General features: G+C 38.2%; 1 protein-coding gene and 2 long non-coding RNA genes across 12 annotated transcripts in view; 1 reads left to right on the top strand and 2 right to left on the bottom strand.

The window, feature by feature from the left end:
• LOC109436481 (uncharacterized) overlaps positions 1 to 18,056 on the top strand; it is a 59,923-nt gene that overhangs the window by 3,396 nt on the left and 38,471 nt on the right. For 7 of the 10 annotated variants that reach the window (XR_012495691.1, XR_012495694.1, XR_012495692.1 and 4 more), the window contains exons 3-5: positions 6,784 to 7,490; positions 7,744 to 8,087; positions 9,459 to 9,524. This is a non-coding gene — a long non-coding RNA (uncharacterized LOC109436481). Of the gene's footprint in view, positions 1 to 6,783; positions 7,491 to 7,743; positions 8,088 to 8,773; positions 9,295 to 9,458; positions 9,525 to 15,622; positions 15,745 to 18,056 lie in introns of those variants that run through there. The other 3 variants (XR_002136114.2, XR_012495697.1, XR_012495698.1) reach the window with 2 other exon arrangements.
• On the bottom strand, positions 6,247 to 11,109 carry CDKN2B (cyclin dependent kinase inhibitor 2B). Its single transcript, XM_019715067.2, has 2 exons — positions 10,527 to 11,109; positions 6,247 to 7,941 (listed from the first exon to the last, which is right to left on the bottom strand). Exons 1-2 carry the CDS (start codon positions 10,680 to 10,682, stop codon positions 7,681 to 7,683), a joined length of 417 nt encoding a protein of 138 aa, XP_019570626.2. The 5' UTR covers positions 10,683 to 11,109; the 3' UTR covers positions 6,247 to 7,680.
• The window catches only part of LOC141571109 (uncharacterized), a 76,709-nt gene continuing 69,852 nt past the window's right edge, over positions 11,200 to 18,056 (bottom strand). The window contains exon 3 of the long non-coding RNA XR_012495700.1: positions 11,200 to 13,701. This is a non-coding gene — a long non-coding RNA (uncharacterized LOC141571109). The remainder of the gene's footprint in view (positions 13,702 to 18,056) is intronic.

The following is an 18,056-nucleotide window of genomic DNA, read 5'->3' as shown; positions in this document are numbered from 1 at the left end:
ATTAGTAAAGCAATATCTATAGGTGTGGCAAAAATAAAAAGTACTGATAACATTGGCAAAGTTGTCAGAAAACAATCACTCCTACACATTATTGTAACCACTATTGTTTTGGAAGGCAACTATACAGTACTTATTACAATTGTGTGTGCATATATGTACCCTTTGTCTCAGCAATTCTACTCCTATAACTCATAAATATGCAAAATACATATACCTAAATATATGTATGGACATATATTTTATATGTAATGTGCATGTATATGTATGGAAAGAAATATATATGCATGTGGGTGTATATATATATATATATATATATATATATATATATATATATCCTTTGATTCACAATATATAATTCACTCATATAGTATAGAAAGATTTTATACAGACACCCATATGTGCAGATGCCCACTGTGTGTGCAAGAGAGAGGGAGGGATTGAGAGAGGGGTTGGGTGGGGATGGGGGAACTACCCTTAGCTTTAGTAATTTCACTCCTATAAATTGCTTTAGGTAGTTCATATAAGGATGCAAAAAAGGTTCTTTGGAGCATCGTATGTAGTAGGAAAAAAAGAGCAAGAAAGGAGAAAGGAAACAATTTATATATTTATGGAAAGGAGACTTGTTTTAAAAAATTTAGGTTCATTCATAAAATACAAAACTATACAGCCATAAGAAAATGCAGTGCATGTATATGTCCTGATAATAGAAGTTGTCAGAATCTATTACTAGTCAAAGAAAGCAAGTTGCAGAAGAGTATGATCCTATTTATGTTTTCCAAATGTTTAGGGGAGGGGTGTTTACAATTATATGCACCTATATTTCTGGAAGGCTAATTAAAAATTTTGAAAATCAGTGGTTAGCCCTGGGAAGTGAGAATGGGGTGGGGGGGTTTAAGGAGCTTTCAGGATTTTTTTACTTAATTCTGTTTATTTCCTGCACTGTTTGAAAGGTTACCATGAACAGGAATTTTAAAGTAACAACTACAGAAATCTGGGGCCCCAAACCCTGAGATTCTAATTCTGAAGGTCTGAAGTTAGTCAGCAAATCTATATTTGAACATCTCTAGGGGTGATTCTGATATGAAACCAGAGTTGAAACAACTTTCCTGTATGTTGGTCTCAAAAGACTGGTGGGGACAGCACCATCATAGTACAGATATAATAAATATCCGGGGAGGAATGTAAAATGAAATATTATTTTTCCCAAAAAGGGCATAACATTAAATTACTTTGTTTGTGATAGTATTTAAACAGATAAAAAAGCACTTGCAATCCTGGAATACATCCATATGCAATAACTAAATACCAAAGGCAGTTTAGAGATTAGAGAGTACAAGAGGATGACAAAATATTTTAGGCAACATTATAGTTTATAACTCTAGGTGGCATGTTGGGAGGGGATAGAGGGGACTATAAGGGATATTGCTGTGCCCTAGGAAAGGTGGTAAAGCTCAGCAACTCATAATCCACAGATGGAATGAGGAACCATGGGGTATAAATAATTCTAACACTTACCCTTCAGAAGAAAACTCCTTGTGTCATCAATAATCTGTTGAGCTATCTGTGGGTTTGTGAACAGAATAAATTGTTTACTGTTTTATATTTCTATGTGTGTCTTATAGACATATTATAAAATATGTAATAACATACTAAAATTATTTACAGCTTAATCTGATAAATAAAACCCAAAATACAATTATTTATACTAAGACATGAGTGAAACCTGAAGAACAGTAGATAATCCTTACATATTTGGTTTGAGACTATTGAAAAACCACCCAAACAGCAGACACTCATTACTGGTTTTGAATCCCCCTCTTGTATTCACAGTCACTAGTATCTAGTGCAGAAGAAAGTGGAATTCTCAGGGAGACCCAGTTTTAACTAAGGCAAGGAGATGGAGAAATGTGTGACATTGTAAGAAGGTAGAGGGGAGTTTGTTTAAAATGAAATGAAGACCCAGAGGTGAAATAAGAAAGGGTTCAAAGGAAGTAGTACCAGTCCTCTCATAAATAATATAGAGTATTCGAGTGAGAGGACAGCGAATTAGAAGATTATGAATTTTGGGAGGAGGCCAACTATAAAAGGGAAATGAGGCATGGTTTAATTACTGTAATTGGTCTTCAAGTTTTGACTTTAACTGTTGTATAGTAGTGTCTGTGCCAGCACTGACTATATATCTACTGGAGGTCTAATGCCAAGGGCTTCTGCGTGGGAAGGGGATAAATAGGTGTTTGGGGTTTCTTTGTAAGCTTCCAGTCTGATGTAGATGCTGTGAGATAATCAGCATATCATCTTCATACATCTCCCATTGTTTTTTTTAACCAGCAAAATCTTTGGTTTATGTTTATTTCAAACTTCAAATTACTAAATCAGAGTTGGGTGCTCAGTTCTGACATACATGTTGGTTTATATTACTGTGCTTAACATGTAATCCATACCAGTTACGTATTACTTCATTAGCAGCACTGGCTTCAAAGCAAATTTTCCTTTATTACATAATTAACAAACGGATGATGTATAAACATGACTTTCTAGAAAGCATTTTTTCCTTATGCGAGGAATGATATTAAAATCTGAGTGGGGGATTCCATAGACAAGAAAGAAGTCATTCCATTTGTAATAGCTGAACTTGAGAAAGGTTTTATAGAAAATCAAGAAAAGTAGGGGATGAGCAGATTCCTCTTATTTTAGGCCTGGAAGTATTTCACAAATCCCATCAGCATGGGGACCATATACAGTTTGTTTTGGTCTGATTAGTTCTGTTAAACTACTGACCCATATTCCACAAAACACCACCATGCTGCTCCTTTTACTATGCCTTTTGTTGCTTTCTTTTTATCCCATTCTCCAATCTCTTGAAATGGCTGACACATACATATTTGGGGAACACAGAACTCTTCCTTGACCAGTTGGTTCTTAGTATCACCCAAGCAAAATTTAAGCACCTCAAATTTCAAAGAACCCAATGGAAGCAAACCAAAAGCTACACACTCTTAGAAACTGGTCTGTGAAATCTGGGACAGTTGTTTACAGTGAGCTACTCATTTTCTAATGACTTCTTTGACATATTTTAGTATTCTCTTGCCTTTGCACTTTCTATTCCTTCTAATACCCTCAACCCTTTCTTTTTATTCTAACTCCTACACCAACCCCATTTAAGTCAGAATCCCTTGTTATATGCTCACTTAAAAATCACTTTTTCTTTCAGAGCACTTATTTTACAAAACTATTGGGTCTACTTGCTTTTCCCATTTTAAGAAACATTCCTCTAGTAACTCTGAGTGGTGTGAGAGAAATGCAAAAAGCAAAAGGAAAAGTCAGAGGTAAGAAGTGAGACAAGCCTTAAAATTAAACTCAAGTATTTATTTTGCAAAGCATATTTTCTGTCCTAGTTCCTACAAACTTGTCTGTAATTTTCCAACTAACTAGTGGAGGTGGTGCTTATAAAGATTTCCTCCCCTTCTTGGGCTCCAGAATTTTAAAATGTGTCTCTCCTCTTCATTCCTCTATATGTCTTTTTTTGCTTCATACCATGGCAAAATTATTACTAATAAATATTAGAGCCCACTACAGTGATGTGTGCAACAAACTCATAAGGGGTAAAACTTTAGTGATAGTAGAGAACTGAGAAGTAATCGAGTCCAACTCCCACTTTTTATAGATGAGGAAACTGAGTATAATCAAACTTACATTGCTTAGTAAGTCACATACTGAATTAGTTGAAGAAAACAATACTGGAACCCAGATCTTCTATCTTCCAATCAAGTCTTAATTTCTCTTTCCTCCATTTTGCTTTTTCTTCCCTGGGGTTATAAATAGAACAGGAGAGGATTGAAAGTGTTGTGATTCAACTGTTGTTGCTTCTTCAGGTAATTTTTAAAATTAAAGTTCTCTTAAGTATTATCTATCTATCTATCATCTATCTATCTATCTATCTATCTTCTACCATCTATCCGTTTGTAGCTTAGTAATTGAACACTGTGAAATTACACTAACCTAAAAATTATTTTTTGAGTTTTCACAAAATCATTAAATTGTTTGTTAATAATGAAAACCAAGTAAGCATGTCAGAATTTGATTATTCACTAATGACATAAACATGAAAGCAGACCTCTTGTACTTCAGGTGACAATGGCTTTTGCATTTGCTCCAGAAGGCAGTCCACAAGGGTGCCTCTTCAGATGGTTTCTGTCATTTTTGCAGATAACTACTTTTACTTGCTTTTCTTTTGGTAGAGTGCTAATGTCTTGAACATTGGAAAAATTATAGCCTATTATAAAAATAATCAGCCCCTAGTAAAGCATAAAAGGAAAATAAACATGTTTGTTTTTTGAAATAATTGAAGCTAATTATTGAGGTGATTAAAAAAAATCCCTATTGACTATTACATATTAACACAGAGTAGTTTGTTTTTAACATTTCCCACAAAGGAAGGGCAATGTAGAATCTCAATGTAAGTGTAAGTTAAACTAGTTATGTTTATTTGCTTAAGATCAGTTACCTAGCTTCAGAAGATAAATTATTTGGTCCTGGATACCATACTGTGTTTACCATCATACAGAAAGAAAATATAAAAGCATTCCTAGGTACACACTTTCCTAAAGCTCTTTGTAGTTTTATAGATCCTGAGCTCTCCTTATGAACCTGTTTCATTCCTCAGATCTGCAATTACTAATTTTACACATTAGAGCCCAGGAAATTTTTAACAGATTTTGCTTTCATGGTAAATCATCCTTGTTTTTTCATCCATTCCCTCAGCTGAAAAGGAAATATGAAAATGAGGCCAAATGAATAAATTATTGAATTCTGAATTTATTTTACTTCCAGATCTTCTTGAAATGAAGGACAGGGAGTAAGATTTGTAGAAACCTTGGTAATATTTTAGACTTAGATACAGAAATTAACATGTATATTTTTCTGTAATTCCACAGTGGAGCCAGAAGCAGGGCTTCTGTATAAGAGTTACATTTGTTTGTATGTGTCCTTCAAAGTGAAAACTTGAACAGATTTAACAGTGTATATATATTTTAAAAAAATGCAATATGGTCTGGGAGATCCACAACCACAGTTTCTTGTTTTAGTTTCCCTTGAAATCAGATTCCATAATTTCTTTAAATTAGGAATGAAATAACATGTTTCATATTTATTTCAAGGATTATTTTTCATTACGCAGCCTCATGCTACTAGCAGATTTGTGTATCTTAGAACTTAAAAAATAAAGGACAGAAGGATGGATTTCATAATCAAATGGAAGATTTTAAATGATCAGTGCTTCTTAGTAATTATAAAGCAACATAAGCTTTAAAAATACTATTTTTGTAGTCAGTAATGACTGGGTGCTTAAGTGATAACTAGAATTGTATTTTCTGTACTTATGGCTTAATTTGAAAATGGGGATTCCATTATTTTTGTTCCAAAAGTGTTGTTTTTAAGTCTTTTTTCGGGGAGGCCATTCTTCATATTGTTGCTATTTAAAAATAGATTTAAAAGAATCTTTTCAGATTTATTAGATACTATAGAAATAAAACATATCCTAGGAACTTACTAGGGAGATACCTTACAAGGGAGAAAAAGTGTTTCTGCTTCAAATAAATTTTTAGCTGACTTTATATTTATCATTAATCATTTTGGAGAACAGGGTGGTGCAGTGTGAAAACAAAATAAAGCCAAATCATAAGCTTTGGAGCTGGATAAACTTATTTTACAATCATGGAATGAATATCTTGTGACCTTTGACAAGTTCCTTGATATTTCTCTGTCTCATTGTCCTCTTCTGGGAATAATACCTATCTCCCAGGTTTATTTTAGGTGTTAAATGAGCAAATGTATTTAAAAGTATGCCTGGCACAAGTTATGTGTCAATAATTGCTTATATATTTTCCCCAATAAGATCTACTCTGATTCTCAGCTATGCTTTCCCAGTAATATATTTATTTGGGGAATAAAGAATTGATGGAGAAATAAAGATTTTTAAAACTTAGCTCAAAGGTACCCCTTAAAAATCTTTCTAATTTTTCTGTTTGCTCTGCTCTTCTCTCATTCACACACACACACACACACACACACACACACACACACATTAATCTTTCAATGTATGTGTAACCAGCTTTTATAAATTTTCTTGGTAACACTTAACAGTTATTACAAACAATCAGAGATGTGAGCCCCTTTGAGTCTTTAACATTTCAGAGGAGTTAGTGGTAAATCCACGAACACACATTTTAAAGCCAAATTACCCAGGTCTTGGAGTCCAACCTCTATTGTTTTCTTTTATTTATTAAAGCAGTGAAGTATTAGTTGTTTCAATGTTGTAATCAATCAAGCAACACTGGAAATTAAATTCCAAAGCAGTGCACCTTTAGCAGATATTAAGACATTCCACGAGCCATCATCATATATGTTAAAGTTTTATATGCAGTCTATTCTTTCAGCAACGCGTTGGGAAATATCTCGTGATAATTTACTGGGTAAGTGCATTGGTCTCCTAAAAATATTTCATAGCTTGATCCCCTGAGACACTCTAGTAAAGGAAATAGAAAATTTAACAAAGAAATAAATAGTTTAAGAATGAAAGTAATCTAGGCGTTGGCACTGCGCTATAGCTTCATGTAACAGCTGTAATTCTTCCTCACCTTGTTATCAAGGACCCGGTACTTTGTAGTTTAAAGTTTCCCCATTAAGTAAGATTGTTGCTGAAGAACAACTCAGAGGTACAAAATATCACAACATCTTTTCAAGTGGCAATTTACAGGGGTGTTTCTGTATCGCATCGTATTATAGATGAAGCAAATCATTACAGCTAACCGCTACAGTTGCTGTTGCTACAATCCGCCACTTCATTCCGTTCACGGACATCGGGAACACCGCAGGAATCCCTCCTGGACTGAATCACCAAAAAACAAGGTCCTGTCCCTTTCTGAGAGCTGTCCTACATCAGCTTGACCTGAGGATGTTAGAATGTGCGGGCAAATTCGAGGTGGCTCCGCGTCCTCTCTTCCCCGTAACTACTATCCTGTGGGGCTGGGCCGAGTCTCCAGGGCTTCCGGGGTGTATGGGGGTTTGCACGTCACTTGCTGTGTATCACAAGCACCAAAAAGCATGTAATGCGTTGGGTGCCTGACACCCACTTCCACAGTCATCCTCGTCATCTGGTCCTCAGTCTTCAGGTTTTCCCTCGTAGCCCCCAGGGCCTAACGCCCGAAGCGGGTGGGGGCTTACGCGAGGCTCCTTCAAGACCAGTGGGTAAACCGTCTCACCTACCTCCCACCGGTGCCAGTCACCGCCGCCTCCCACTCCGCCCCCCATCATCTGTGTGATCTGTGTGAAGATCCACAGGCACCAGGGGTCCTCTGTGGATTGCTTAAAATGCCACTTTTTTTTTTTTTGACAGAAAACCCTGCAAAGTAAACAACACCCGGGAACTAAACATTCCGCTCCAAAATCTCGCTGAAATCCACTTGCTCCACCTCTCTGCGTTTGGCTTCACGGTGAGTGTCAAGGGTGGGATCCAGAAAAAAAATTTATTTCCGGTGTGCCCCTTCTTCCGCTTGAGGAGTCGAGTCGCCCAAAATGGCTTTTCGGCTTTCCGCCGCTCCACGTTTGCAGCCTTCATTGAACCGAGTTGGGGGTGGGGAACTAGGGAGAAAAGTCGTTGTGGGCGGCTGGGTGCACCCGCCATCAGTCTCCCGCAGCAGCGCGCAGGTACCGGGCAATATCACGGTGGCCCCTCTGCTCCGCTAGGTCCACCGGCAGGCGGCCCCAGGCATCGCGCACATCCAGACGCGCCCCCGCTCGGTGTAGCACCACCAGCGTGTCCAGAAAGCCCTCCCAGGCGGCGTCGTGCACCGGTCGCGCGAGGGTGGTGGGGTCTGCGCAGTTGGGGTCCGCGCCGTGGAGCAGCAGCAGCTCGGCCACGCGGGCGCTGCCTATCATCATGACCTGCGGGGGAGAGCAGAGCGGTCAGGGCGAGGGGACAGCAAGATGCAAGCCTGGGCAGGGAGAGGTAGAGCCATTTCAAAGAAATACCTGTTCCTGAAGTATCCAACTAACGCAGAGGCGCGGGCTCACAAGCCTCAGGAGTCTGGGTAAGCGTCATTTGCTTACGCAATATCCTCCTCCCTAGTCCCCCATTTGCCCCGGCTATGCTCTTTACTAATAGAGTTCCATTTTATTCTCTAAACATGCTGAGACAAGAAAGAGCTGATGATACAGTGCTTGTCATCATCGTGAGAAAAAGGAAAAATTTAATTTCCATTTTAACATGGGAATCTATTTTGTTAAATGATTGATAGGCAAAGTTTAAAGGCTTTTAAAGTCTTAAATTATTTCCTTTGCCCTGCCCCACCACCATAATCTGGGTCTAAAAATATTAGACAGTCATATATGCTTTAGGGGAGAAAACAAGAAACAACTAAATTTAAAATAAGGCTTACTTTGTTTAGCTGTCGTAGTAAATCCCCTGTGGAAAGCTTTTGCTTTTCAGTTATATATGAGTATGTCTGTATTCATAAATAGAATACAGTCTGACAATTTGACCCAAAATTGGGATAAAGGGCAAAAGTAAATAGTCGTTTTATAAGATGATGAAAGCAAATGATTTGTTTTTAATAACTGATTCACCATTTAAAGTATTTAAGTAAATGTTATAGAGAAGTGCTAAAGTTTAAAGGGTGAAAATGTAACGTAAAATAAACACTATATTTACATTGCATAGGATTTTATAATGTGCTAGGATTTTATAATGTTAAATAGTAAATATTTTGCTATATAGAAAGAGCTTGGGCTGGCCCGGTGGCTCAGACAGTTGGAGCTCCCATGCTCCTAACTCCGAAGGCTGCCGGTTGGATTCCCACATGGGCCAGTGGACTCTCAACCACAAGGTTGCAGGTTCGACTCCTGCATGGGATGGTGGGCTGCTCCCCCTGCAACTAGCAATGGCAGCTGGACCTGGAGCTGAGCTGCGCCCTCTACAACTAAGACTGAAATGACAACAACTTGAAGCTGAACAGCACCCTCCACAACTAAGATTGAAAGAACAACAACTTGACTTGAAAAAACAAAAAAGAGCTTATGTGTTAGCAGTTGAATCAGAACAATGCATAACTTAGAAAAAGGATGTTTTGAGCAGTAATCCTATAAGCATCCATTTGTATACATGTACATTATACAAGCATTTACTTTCTTATTTTAACAATACAACAATTTTTGATAACTAAATGTCCAAAATGGAGTTATTTGTTCTTGTGACTTTGTGTATTAAAATGTACCATGCTTGAAACTAATACAAAATAATACTGAATGTCAACTGTAATTGAAAAATAAAAATACAATGTACCATGCAATTGAAAAGTAATATATATATATATATATATATATATATATATATATATATAGTTTCATGAACATTAGACACATCCATTTCTGCCTTTAAAACCATATGTTCTCATTTCTACTAGTGATATAAAGGCTACTTCACATGTAGAGAAGAGAGAAAAAAGTGGTTCTTAATATCTCAGGAAATGGTAAGTTAAAACTATAAATAAAACCTCTCTTTACATTATTAATATAATTTTAAGTCTTTAAGAACTACTTTACCATATTTTCATCGCTTTAAACTATCCCTTATTTCTAACACTTTTCTAAGAATTCGAAAGGAATAACACATTTTTTTCTTTAAAATCTACACTATTAACAAGTTTCCTTAATAAAAGCTTGGTTCTGGAAGGTGATGTGAGGTGAATACTATTATAATATATACTATATAAATATGACCATAATAGTCAACAGTATAGCACAAAAACATTACCTTAGATTTTAAAAGACTTAAAAATATATCAGTGCTAATTAAAACGGTATTAATAGTTAAACATATTGAATAAACACATTTTAACAGTGAAGAAGCTAATTATTTATGAAGACTCTTCCATTTAAAAGGGACCTGACAGTTGCTGCGGGAATGATTTTGTAATCCAAATATTCAGTATGATGATTAAACAGTACAAATCCATAGAAGCATTTTTCTTATGTAACACTCAAGAGACACTGCTAACATAAAAGGAATTAAGTGCTGTGGTTGAAGAATCCTGTTCTGGGTCCTTTGTATTTAGTTCGCCTCCATAAAGAAAGAATACAAAGAATTTCACATCGCAGCTTAAAAGTTCACGGTGCATTTTTTTCCCCTGTTATATGATTTTTGCATGATTCCTTAAATCCAATCCAGCATGTGTAACCTATAATTTATCTCTATCGCTGAAAGACATACAAAGCAGTTCTCCCCAAATAAACGTTCCCTTTGCCCTTCCCTCCCTATTTGAATCTATACCTTTCATCTCCGATCATGAGAAGGGAGAAAAAAATATTGATATTTTTTCCACCATTAAAAAGAATACCAAACTGAAGCAGGGGGGTTTTCATTCCCTTTCTTGAGAGACACAGTGGAGACCTAGGTCCCTGACGCGTCCCACGGAGGCCACTCTCCCTCATTCGTGCGCCCCCTGCCGGCGAGGCCCCGGGGCCCCAGCTACCTGGATCGGGCGCCTCCCGAAGCAGTTGACTCTGTTGGGATCCGCACCGGCTTCCAGGAGCTGCCGCACGATTTCCACTTGCCCCCGCGCCGCGGCGCTGGCCAGGCCCGCATCACCGTCGCTACCACCGATCAGGCCCTTGTCCTCCTCCCGCATTTCGCAGCCCCCAGACGCCAACTGGCCGGGATGATCCACCGCTGGCCTTGAGCTTGGCGACACTGCTCCCTCCCTCCCCTCCTCTCCGGGGCGTCTCTCTCCCCCGCAGAAGAGCTCAGCTCAGCGTCAGTCCCCTTTCGCGGTTCTTCTGTGCCTCGCGGGCGCGTGAGATGGCCAAGCGGCCGGTCGTGAAGCCGGGCTTTTCCCGGTGCCCGCGAATCAGCGGATGCTCGCGGCTCGTTCCCAGGAAAGGCGGCTGGTGCGGCCGCAGCTGAGCGCAAAGCCGCTCCGGCTGCAGAGTGCGGGCGCGTTGTAGCGTCCTGACTCACTGCGGAGCTTCGCTCTGGCAAAGAGGAGAGCCGGCCAGGAATGAAACGGTTTCCAGCTGGGCGGCCCGGCTGGCCTCTCCCCACCCCCTTAGGCTCCGCCCGCTGTCCCGCCAGCCGGCTCGCTAGCGTCCCACTGTGCCGGCGGGGAGGACGGACCCGCGGATGACGCTCCAGATGACGAAGTAGGGGCGGGGGGAGCCAGCCCAGACCATGCTGGGACGCATGCGCCAGACTCCGGGAGGGCAGAGGCCACTGCGCCGCTCTCCCGGTGTCCAGCGAAGCCTTGGCTAAGTTTTTGGAAACGTTGAATCAGTGTATTCAGCCCCTCCTTCCAGCAGGCGGAGTAGAGGATTTTCATTCCTTCAACCTCGGGCTCCCTGGTTTCACGCTGGAAACGTTAGTCGCTCCCTGTGGAATCAAATAGCTGAGAGAAAGACATTTAAAATAACTCTTTCTTAAGATGTCTGAAAGTGACAGCTCTGCACCTGTCATGCAGGTTAAATTCATCCCCAGGCAGTACTTGAACTTCATAGTTTCACATCTTGCATCAACCTTAGCAATTTTCTTTTGGGTGTGTCTTTCTATTTGAGTCAGTCAAAAATCAGTTTCAGTGAAAAATTCTGAGAATCCTGTCTTGAATTTGGTTTTTATTCTTTTCGTCTTTGAGTTATGGATACAATCATAAAAAAAAAACCAAAAAAAAAAAAAAAAAAAAAAAAAACTACTCTGAGATTGACAGTGGCAACCTGGTACATGTAAGATACTTAAAATATACATTTTAAGAATCTGAGATTCCAGTTTCATGATATTTGGACAGTTTATTTTTGTTTGCACTCTTACCTATTTAAACCCACCTCAGCAAGTATTTGATTTTTATTCGTCATGAGTAATAAAGGAAATTTATACAATAATAATGAAACATAATAAAACAGGGGTGTGGTGCTGGGCCTGTCATTAAACAGGCTGAACCTGTCATTAAATCCTCTTCTGAAGATTTAAAGGCCAAGTGCTTTTATTTTCTTCCTAATCTTCCAAGGTGCGTTTGAATTAACATATGCATTGCTTTAAAGATTTAAAAAATTATACCTGATGCTTGATTGAAATAGGAAGAAAACCACAAATTATGTATCTGTTGCCTAAAACCGTTGGTGAGGAACTACATGAAAGTTTCCTAACACTGAATAGTTCTTATTTACAACATCATTTTTTGGTTCAGAATGCCAAGGAGCAAGACAATCTTAAAGGGAGGGCAATTGCTTGCTTATTCACAAATGAGAGACTCCACCTGTTTTTTTCTAGCATGCCTTAGCTAGGACTCTCTCTCCTCAAACCACTGTAGAATGAGGAAGAGCTCTTTAAAGACTGGGGGAGGGGCATGGAAGCGGTGGTTAGACCTGAAGATATATTGAATGATCCTCAACAGAGTGGAAATCTACTTGGGTAGGGAAGAGAACGTGGCAGCACTAATAACATTTTTTTCTTTCTCACCCCACTCCCATTTCTTAGTTTTCAGTTTCTTAATTGCTCTCACTTTCACACTTATTTGAGCCTCTACTTTTACCTGGAAAAACAAATTGTCCTTTTGTTTGTTGATGGTGGCTCCTTTCTTTGATCTGGCCGGAGAAATAGAAGTTTACTTTTGAGTGAAAAGCGTCAATGGGCTGTTTTTGTCTAGTTCTTGGGGCTCGTCCCCACGCAGTGTATCGGGGATTACAGGTATGTGGGTAGGGTGGGAGAAGGAAGAGGAAAGATGGACAGCAGGAAGGCAGAGTCTTTGAAATGGATGGCATTGTTTCTTTGGTAGTCACTCTCAGGAGCTGAGTCATCAGACTGATACAGGTGGAAGAGATGGCAAATGAGCTCAGTCCAGAATATCTTTATCAGAACAGCCTAGCTACTCTGAAATTTAGTGCACAGCCAAATGTAACAAGGCAGGTTGCCTTTTAAAGGAGGGTTGTTGGGACCTTCCTTCTAAAGGCTCCAGTAATTAATTTAGTTCATCATGTCCTATATTCCAGGAATCTACAGTTGAATAATATGTAGGTCCTAGCTTTTAAGAAACTCTCCCTAATGGCACTCAAAACTAGGAAATAAAAAATTTCAATTTAATGTAACAACTTTACTGAGAGATGTGGCTACAGGCTACTTGGGGTGTATGGAAGAAGGGAACTTAACTCTCAATGGAGGTGCAAGGAAAGTTTCTTAGAGGAATTGCCAACTGAAGAGAGTTTCTAAAGAATGCATTGTAAATTAACTGTTTCCTGTGTTCTCGCCTTGGATTTCTCTGAAACTCAACAAAAAACTTAGGAAAAGATAGGCCGAGCCAATGTTCGGTAGTAGTAGGCATGGCTAAAATGTCTGAAAAAACAACAACAAACTATTTGGATTTGATAAGGAGATGGAAGATAATTGTTTTTTGTTGAAGGAGACGTAGATAAAAAGTGGTAAGGTAGGGAAAAAGCCAATGGACAGAATGACCGAGACTCTTCCACAAGACAGATATATGAGATTCGCAAAACAAGTTGGCTGGAAAAGAACTTTGGGCGGGAGAAGTGTTGTCAGGGGTATGCGCGATGACTAGCACCACGGACAGCGCTTCCCTGCTAAACGCATCTGGGTGGTCTTAATGCATTCCAGATTGAGAATTCCTGAGGACGCGTCAGACTTGATCTTCCAAAGCCTCTTCTCCCCTGAAATTCAAAGGAAAACACATAGAAGCTCAACGGACTTCTTTACAAAACCATCCTGCACAACCTGCCTTCCCAATATTATTGGATGATCTAATATTCTCAATGTAAAGAATATTAACAACCTCTATATTTAAAAGAAGAGAAATTACACTTATTGTCTACTCTGTTGCAAGTGCTTTATGAGTGGTATTTCATTTAACCCTCATAAGAACCCTATGCAACATGCATTAGTATCTCAATTTTACTGACAAGACAAAAGGATCAGAGAAGTAACTTGCATAGTAGCTAATCATTGTTGGAGGTAGGGTCTAACCTGTGTAGCTTTGGAGCATCTAGCCTTTACACTACATAGTGTTTTTAGCAGCTGTCATGGTAGGCTTAACTGGGAAAAAGTGCAATAAACTGGCTTATAATTATTTTCCAGTCTACACTGTGCTTTCCAGATGGCTCACCTCACAGCACACCCTTAATAGACTTCAAAGTAGACATTTCACATGTAATACAATAGCACATTTGTCTTGGACAATAGAGTAAGATAATGAAACATTTTACCTCTCCCTGAAACCCAGCTGTCTCTAGGATGAAACACAACCTGTTGTTAATGCTTTAAACACATTTAAGAGATGGAATGGATGAGAACATAGTGGGGAGCTGAAACTTGGAATTGTCACAGCAATGCCTTTTAATAGGGTAGACAATTTATAAGCAAGAAGACAGAGAAAGTAAACAGTAAATTGGCATAGCATTTGGATGTAAATAAAAAGGGAATGAGTAGAGTCAGTTCCAATATTATAAATAAGGCAGATCCCTAGTGATAATGTTTATATTCTAGTTGGTGAAACTATATATGAACTCACTATAAAAATGTGAATAGAATCAGTCGAATGACCAAAAGAAGTACTGACATAACCTGTATATGGTTGGATTCAAGACAGTGTTTCTAAGTGGGGAGAGAAGAAAATTCAGAATCACTTTTGAGGCTTTTTCAAACTATATGTGACCCATCTCCCACCAGGAGGCTTGATTCTCTCTCTATTTTATAAATTGAGGTTTATTGCTCCAGGATCCACAATGTATATCCTTCCATTTGTGTTTCTTAAGATTAATATAATGGTGGACATAGTCATCATTTTAGTATCTGTATTAGTTTCTTTAGACTGCAGTGACAAAATACTGCAAATTGGGTGGCTTAAACAACCAAAATTTATTTTCTTACAGTTTTGGTTTCTCCTGAGGCCTTTCGCCTTGGCTTACACATGGTCACTCTCCAGCTGCTTCTTTACATGGTCATCCTGTGTGCGCTCAAACCCCTGGTATCTCTTTGGTGTGTCCAAATTTTCTCTTATAAGGACACTAGTCAGTGTTAGGGCCCACCCCAACAGGCTTATTTTAAGTTAATCACCTCTTTAAATGCCATACTTCAAATATAGTCACATTCTGAGATACTGAGGTTTAAAGACTTAACATATGAATTTTTTGGGGGAGTACACAATTCATTCCATAATAGTCTCTTCCAATTTTTACACATATCACTTTTCATTTATTTTAAACTGTTATTAATAATTTATTTATTTGAATAAAGATAAACATAAGATCGACACATTGAAATTGGTTGAAATTGATACCAGTCTCTTCTATCTCTTTTAATCTATAGGTTTCCCTCTATCTTTCCTTCCCCCCACCTTTTCTTTCAACTTATTTATTGCAGGAATTGAATTGCTAGTTCTGTAGTTTTCTGAAGTCTGGACTTTGCAGAATGCTTCTGCATGATGACATTTAATATTTTTCTCGGTCACCAGCATTTCTTGTAATTTATTATTTAGATGTAGAGTCTGGATGTGATTCAGATTTGATATTTTGGTAACATAAATATTCACCAAAGAGGCATGTAACCTGGTTGTCTCTCTTTCTATGATTCTAGAAGCCATTGACATGTGAGAGACTGAGTTACCAGAAACCATTTTCTCAAAGTAGAGATAGTTGCTGGGAGCTTCACTGCCTGAAGATTATGCTGAAAAGATCAACAAATTGAGAGTTTTGCTTTATCTTAATGTTTTTGAAGATTGTACTTAACATAAATATTTAAATAAATAAACATATTTAATTTGCTTTTTTTCCTCAGAAACGTGTTATTTCTGAACTATGCTTAATAATCTTTCATTAGGGATAATTCATATTTTTCTGATAAAGCATATTTTCCTTCCAGGACTCTCACATAAAACACACTCTACACAATGTAGAAAACATTTAATATTATTTTATATTAATTTCATGTGTAAAGCATAGTAGTTAGACATTTGTGCAATTTAAGAAGTGATTCCCACTGACTAGTGTAGTACTCACCTGGCACTATACATAGTTATTACCATAGGAAATGTATTGACTACATTTCCTATGCTTTACTTTATATCCCCATGAATATGTTGTAACCACCAATTTGTACTTAATGCCTTCATCTTATTCACCCTGCTCTCCAAAACCCCTCCCATCGATCACCCTGATAAATCTAGTACCCATCTGACACCATATATAGTTATTACAATATTATTGGCTATGTTCCTTATGCTATACCTTACATCCCCATGACTACTTTGTAACAACCAATTTGTACTTCATAATCCCTTCCCAATTTTCACCTACCCCTCAAACCTCCTCCCAACTGCCAACCATCAAAGTATTCTCTATCTATGAGTGTGTTTCTGTTTAGTTTGTTTATTTCTTTCTTTTGACTCCACATCTAAGTGAAATCACATTGCATCTGTCTCTTTCTACCTGACATTCTCCACTCAGCACAATACCCTCCAGGTCCATCCATGCCACGGCAGATGGCAAAACCCATTCCCTTTCATGGCCGAGAAATATTGCATTGTATATATGTACCACCTCCTCTTTATCTATTCATCCATTGATGGACACCCAGGCTGCCTCCACATCTTGGCCACTGTAAGCAATACTGCAATGAACACATGGATGCACATGTCCCCTTGAAGTAGCGTTTTGGGTTTCTTCGGATAAATACCCAAAAGTGGGATTACTGGGTCCTTTTTTAATCTCTTGCTATAGTCTTTGTTTTAAAGCCTATTTTGTCTGGTATAAGTATTGCTGCCCCAGCTTTTTTAACCTTCTATTTTCATGAAATAACTTTACTTTCCATCTATGTGTGTCTTACAACCTGTAGTGAGTCTCCTATAGGCAGTATATGTAAGGGTTTTGTTTTCTTATCCATTCAGCCACTCTGTGGTTTTGATTGGAGCATTTAATTCGTTTACATTGAAAGTAATTGTTGATAGATTGTAGTTATTGCCACTTTATTTAATATTTTTTAATCTTTTTTTTTTTTCTGTCTTAAAAAAGTCCCTCAAACATTCCTTGTAATACTGGCTTGGTGATGATGAACTCCTTTAGCTATTTCTTGTCTGGGAAGTTCTTTGTCTGTCCTTTAATTTTAAATGATACCCTTGCTGGGTAGAGTAATATTGGTTGTAGATCCCTGCTTTTCATCAGTTGGAACATTTCCTGCCAATCCCTTCTGGTCTGCAAAGTTTCTGTTGAGAAATCATCTGACAATCTTATGGAGGCCTCTTATAAGTTACTAGTTGCCTTTCTCTTGCTACTTTTAGGATTCTCTCTTTGTCTTTAACCTTTGCTATTCTAATTATAATGTGTCTTGGTGTGCACCTGCTTAGGTTCATCTTGTTTGAAAATTTCTGCACTTCCTGGGCTTGTATGTCTATTTCCTTCACCAGGTTAGGAAAGTTTTCAGTCTTTATTTCTTCAAATACATTCACAATCCCTTGCTTTCTCTCTTCTTCTTCTGGTACCCTTATAATACGAATGTTGTTATGCTTGATGTTGTCCCTGAGGTCTCTTAAACTATCCTCATTTTTAAAAATTCTTTTTTCTTTTTGCTGTTCCAATTGGGTATTTTCTGCTACCTTGTCATCCAAATTGCTGATTTGATCCTCTGCTTCATCTAGTCTGCTTGTGTGTCCTGCTGGTACATTCTTCATTTCAGTTAATGTATTCTTCACTTTTATGGTTTCTATGTCTTTCTTTCTTTCTTTCTTTCTTTCTTTCTTTCTTTCTTTCTTTCTTTCTTTCTTTCTTTCTTTCTTTCTTTCTTTCTTTCTTTCTTTCTTTTTGCTTGATATCTCTTTGTTGAAGTTCTTGCTAAGTTTCTTGAGCGTCCTTATAACCATTGTTTTGAACTCTGTCTCTGGTAGGTTGCTTGCCTTCATTTCATTTAGTTCTGCTTTTGGAGTTTTCTACTGTTCTTTAATTTGGGATATATTTCTTTATTTCCTCATTTTGGCTGTCTCTCTGTGTTTGTTTCTATGTAGTAGATAGATCTGCTA

This window comes from Rhinolophus sinicus, linkage group LG04 (genome assembly GCF_036562045.2).
Source record: "Rhinolophus sinicus isolate RSC01 linkage group LG04, ASM3656204v1, whole genome shotgun sequence".
NCBI classification, from domain to species: domain Eukaryota; kingdom Metazoa; phylum Chordata; class Mammalia; order Chiroptera; family Rhinolophidae; genus Rhinolophus; species Rhinolophus sinicus.
The sequence above is the reverse complement of the archived record's forward strand: the minus strand, read 5'-3'. Positions and strand labels throughout refer to the sequence as shown.

What these genes read in the sequence shown, in the direction of transcription:
- CDKN2B (XM_019715067.2), bottom strand. Translation starts at nt 10,682, where the DNA reads ATGCGGGAGGAGGACAAGGGCCTGATCGGTGGTAGCGACGGTGATGCG. An exon ending in TCGGGAGGCGCCCGATCCAG is followed by an intron (nt 7,942 to 10,526) that starts GTAGCTGGGGCC and finishes TCTCCCCCGCAG; the next exon opens with GTCATGATGATAGGCAGCGC.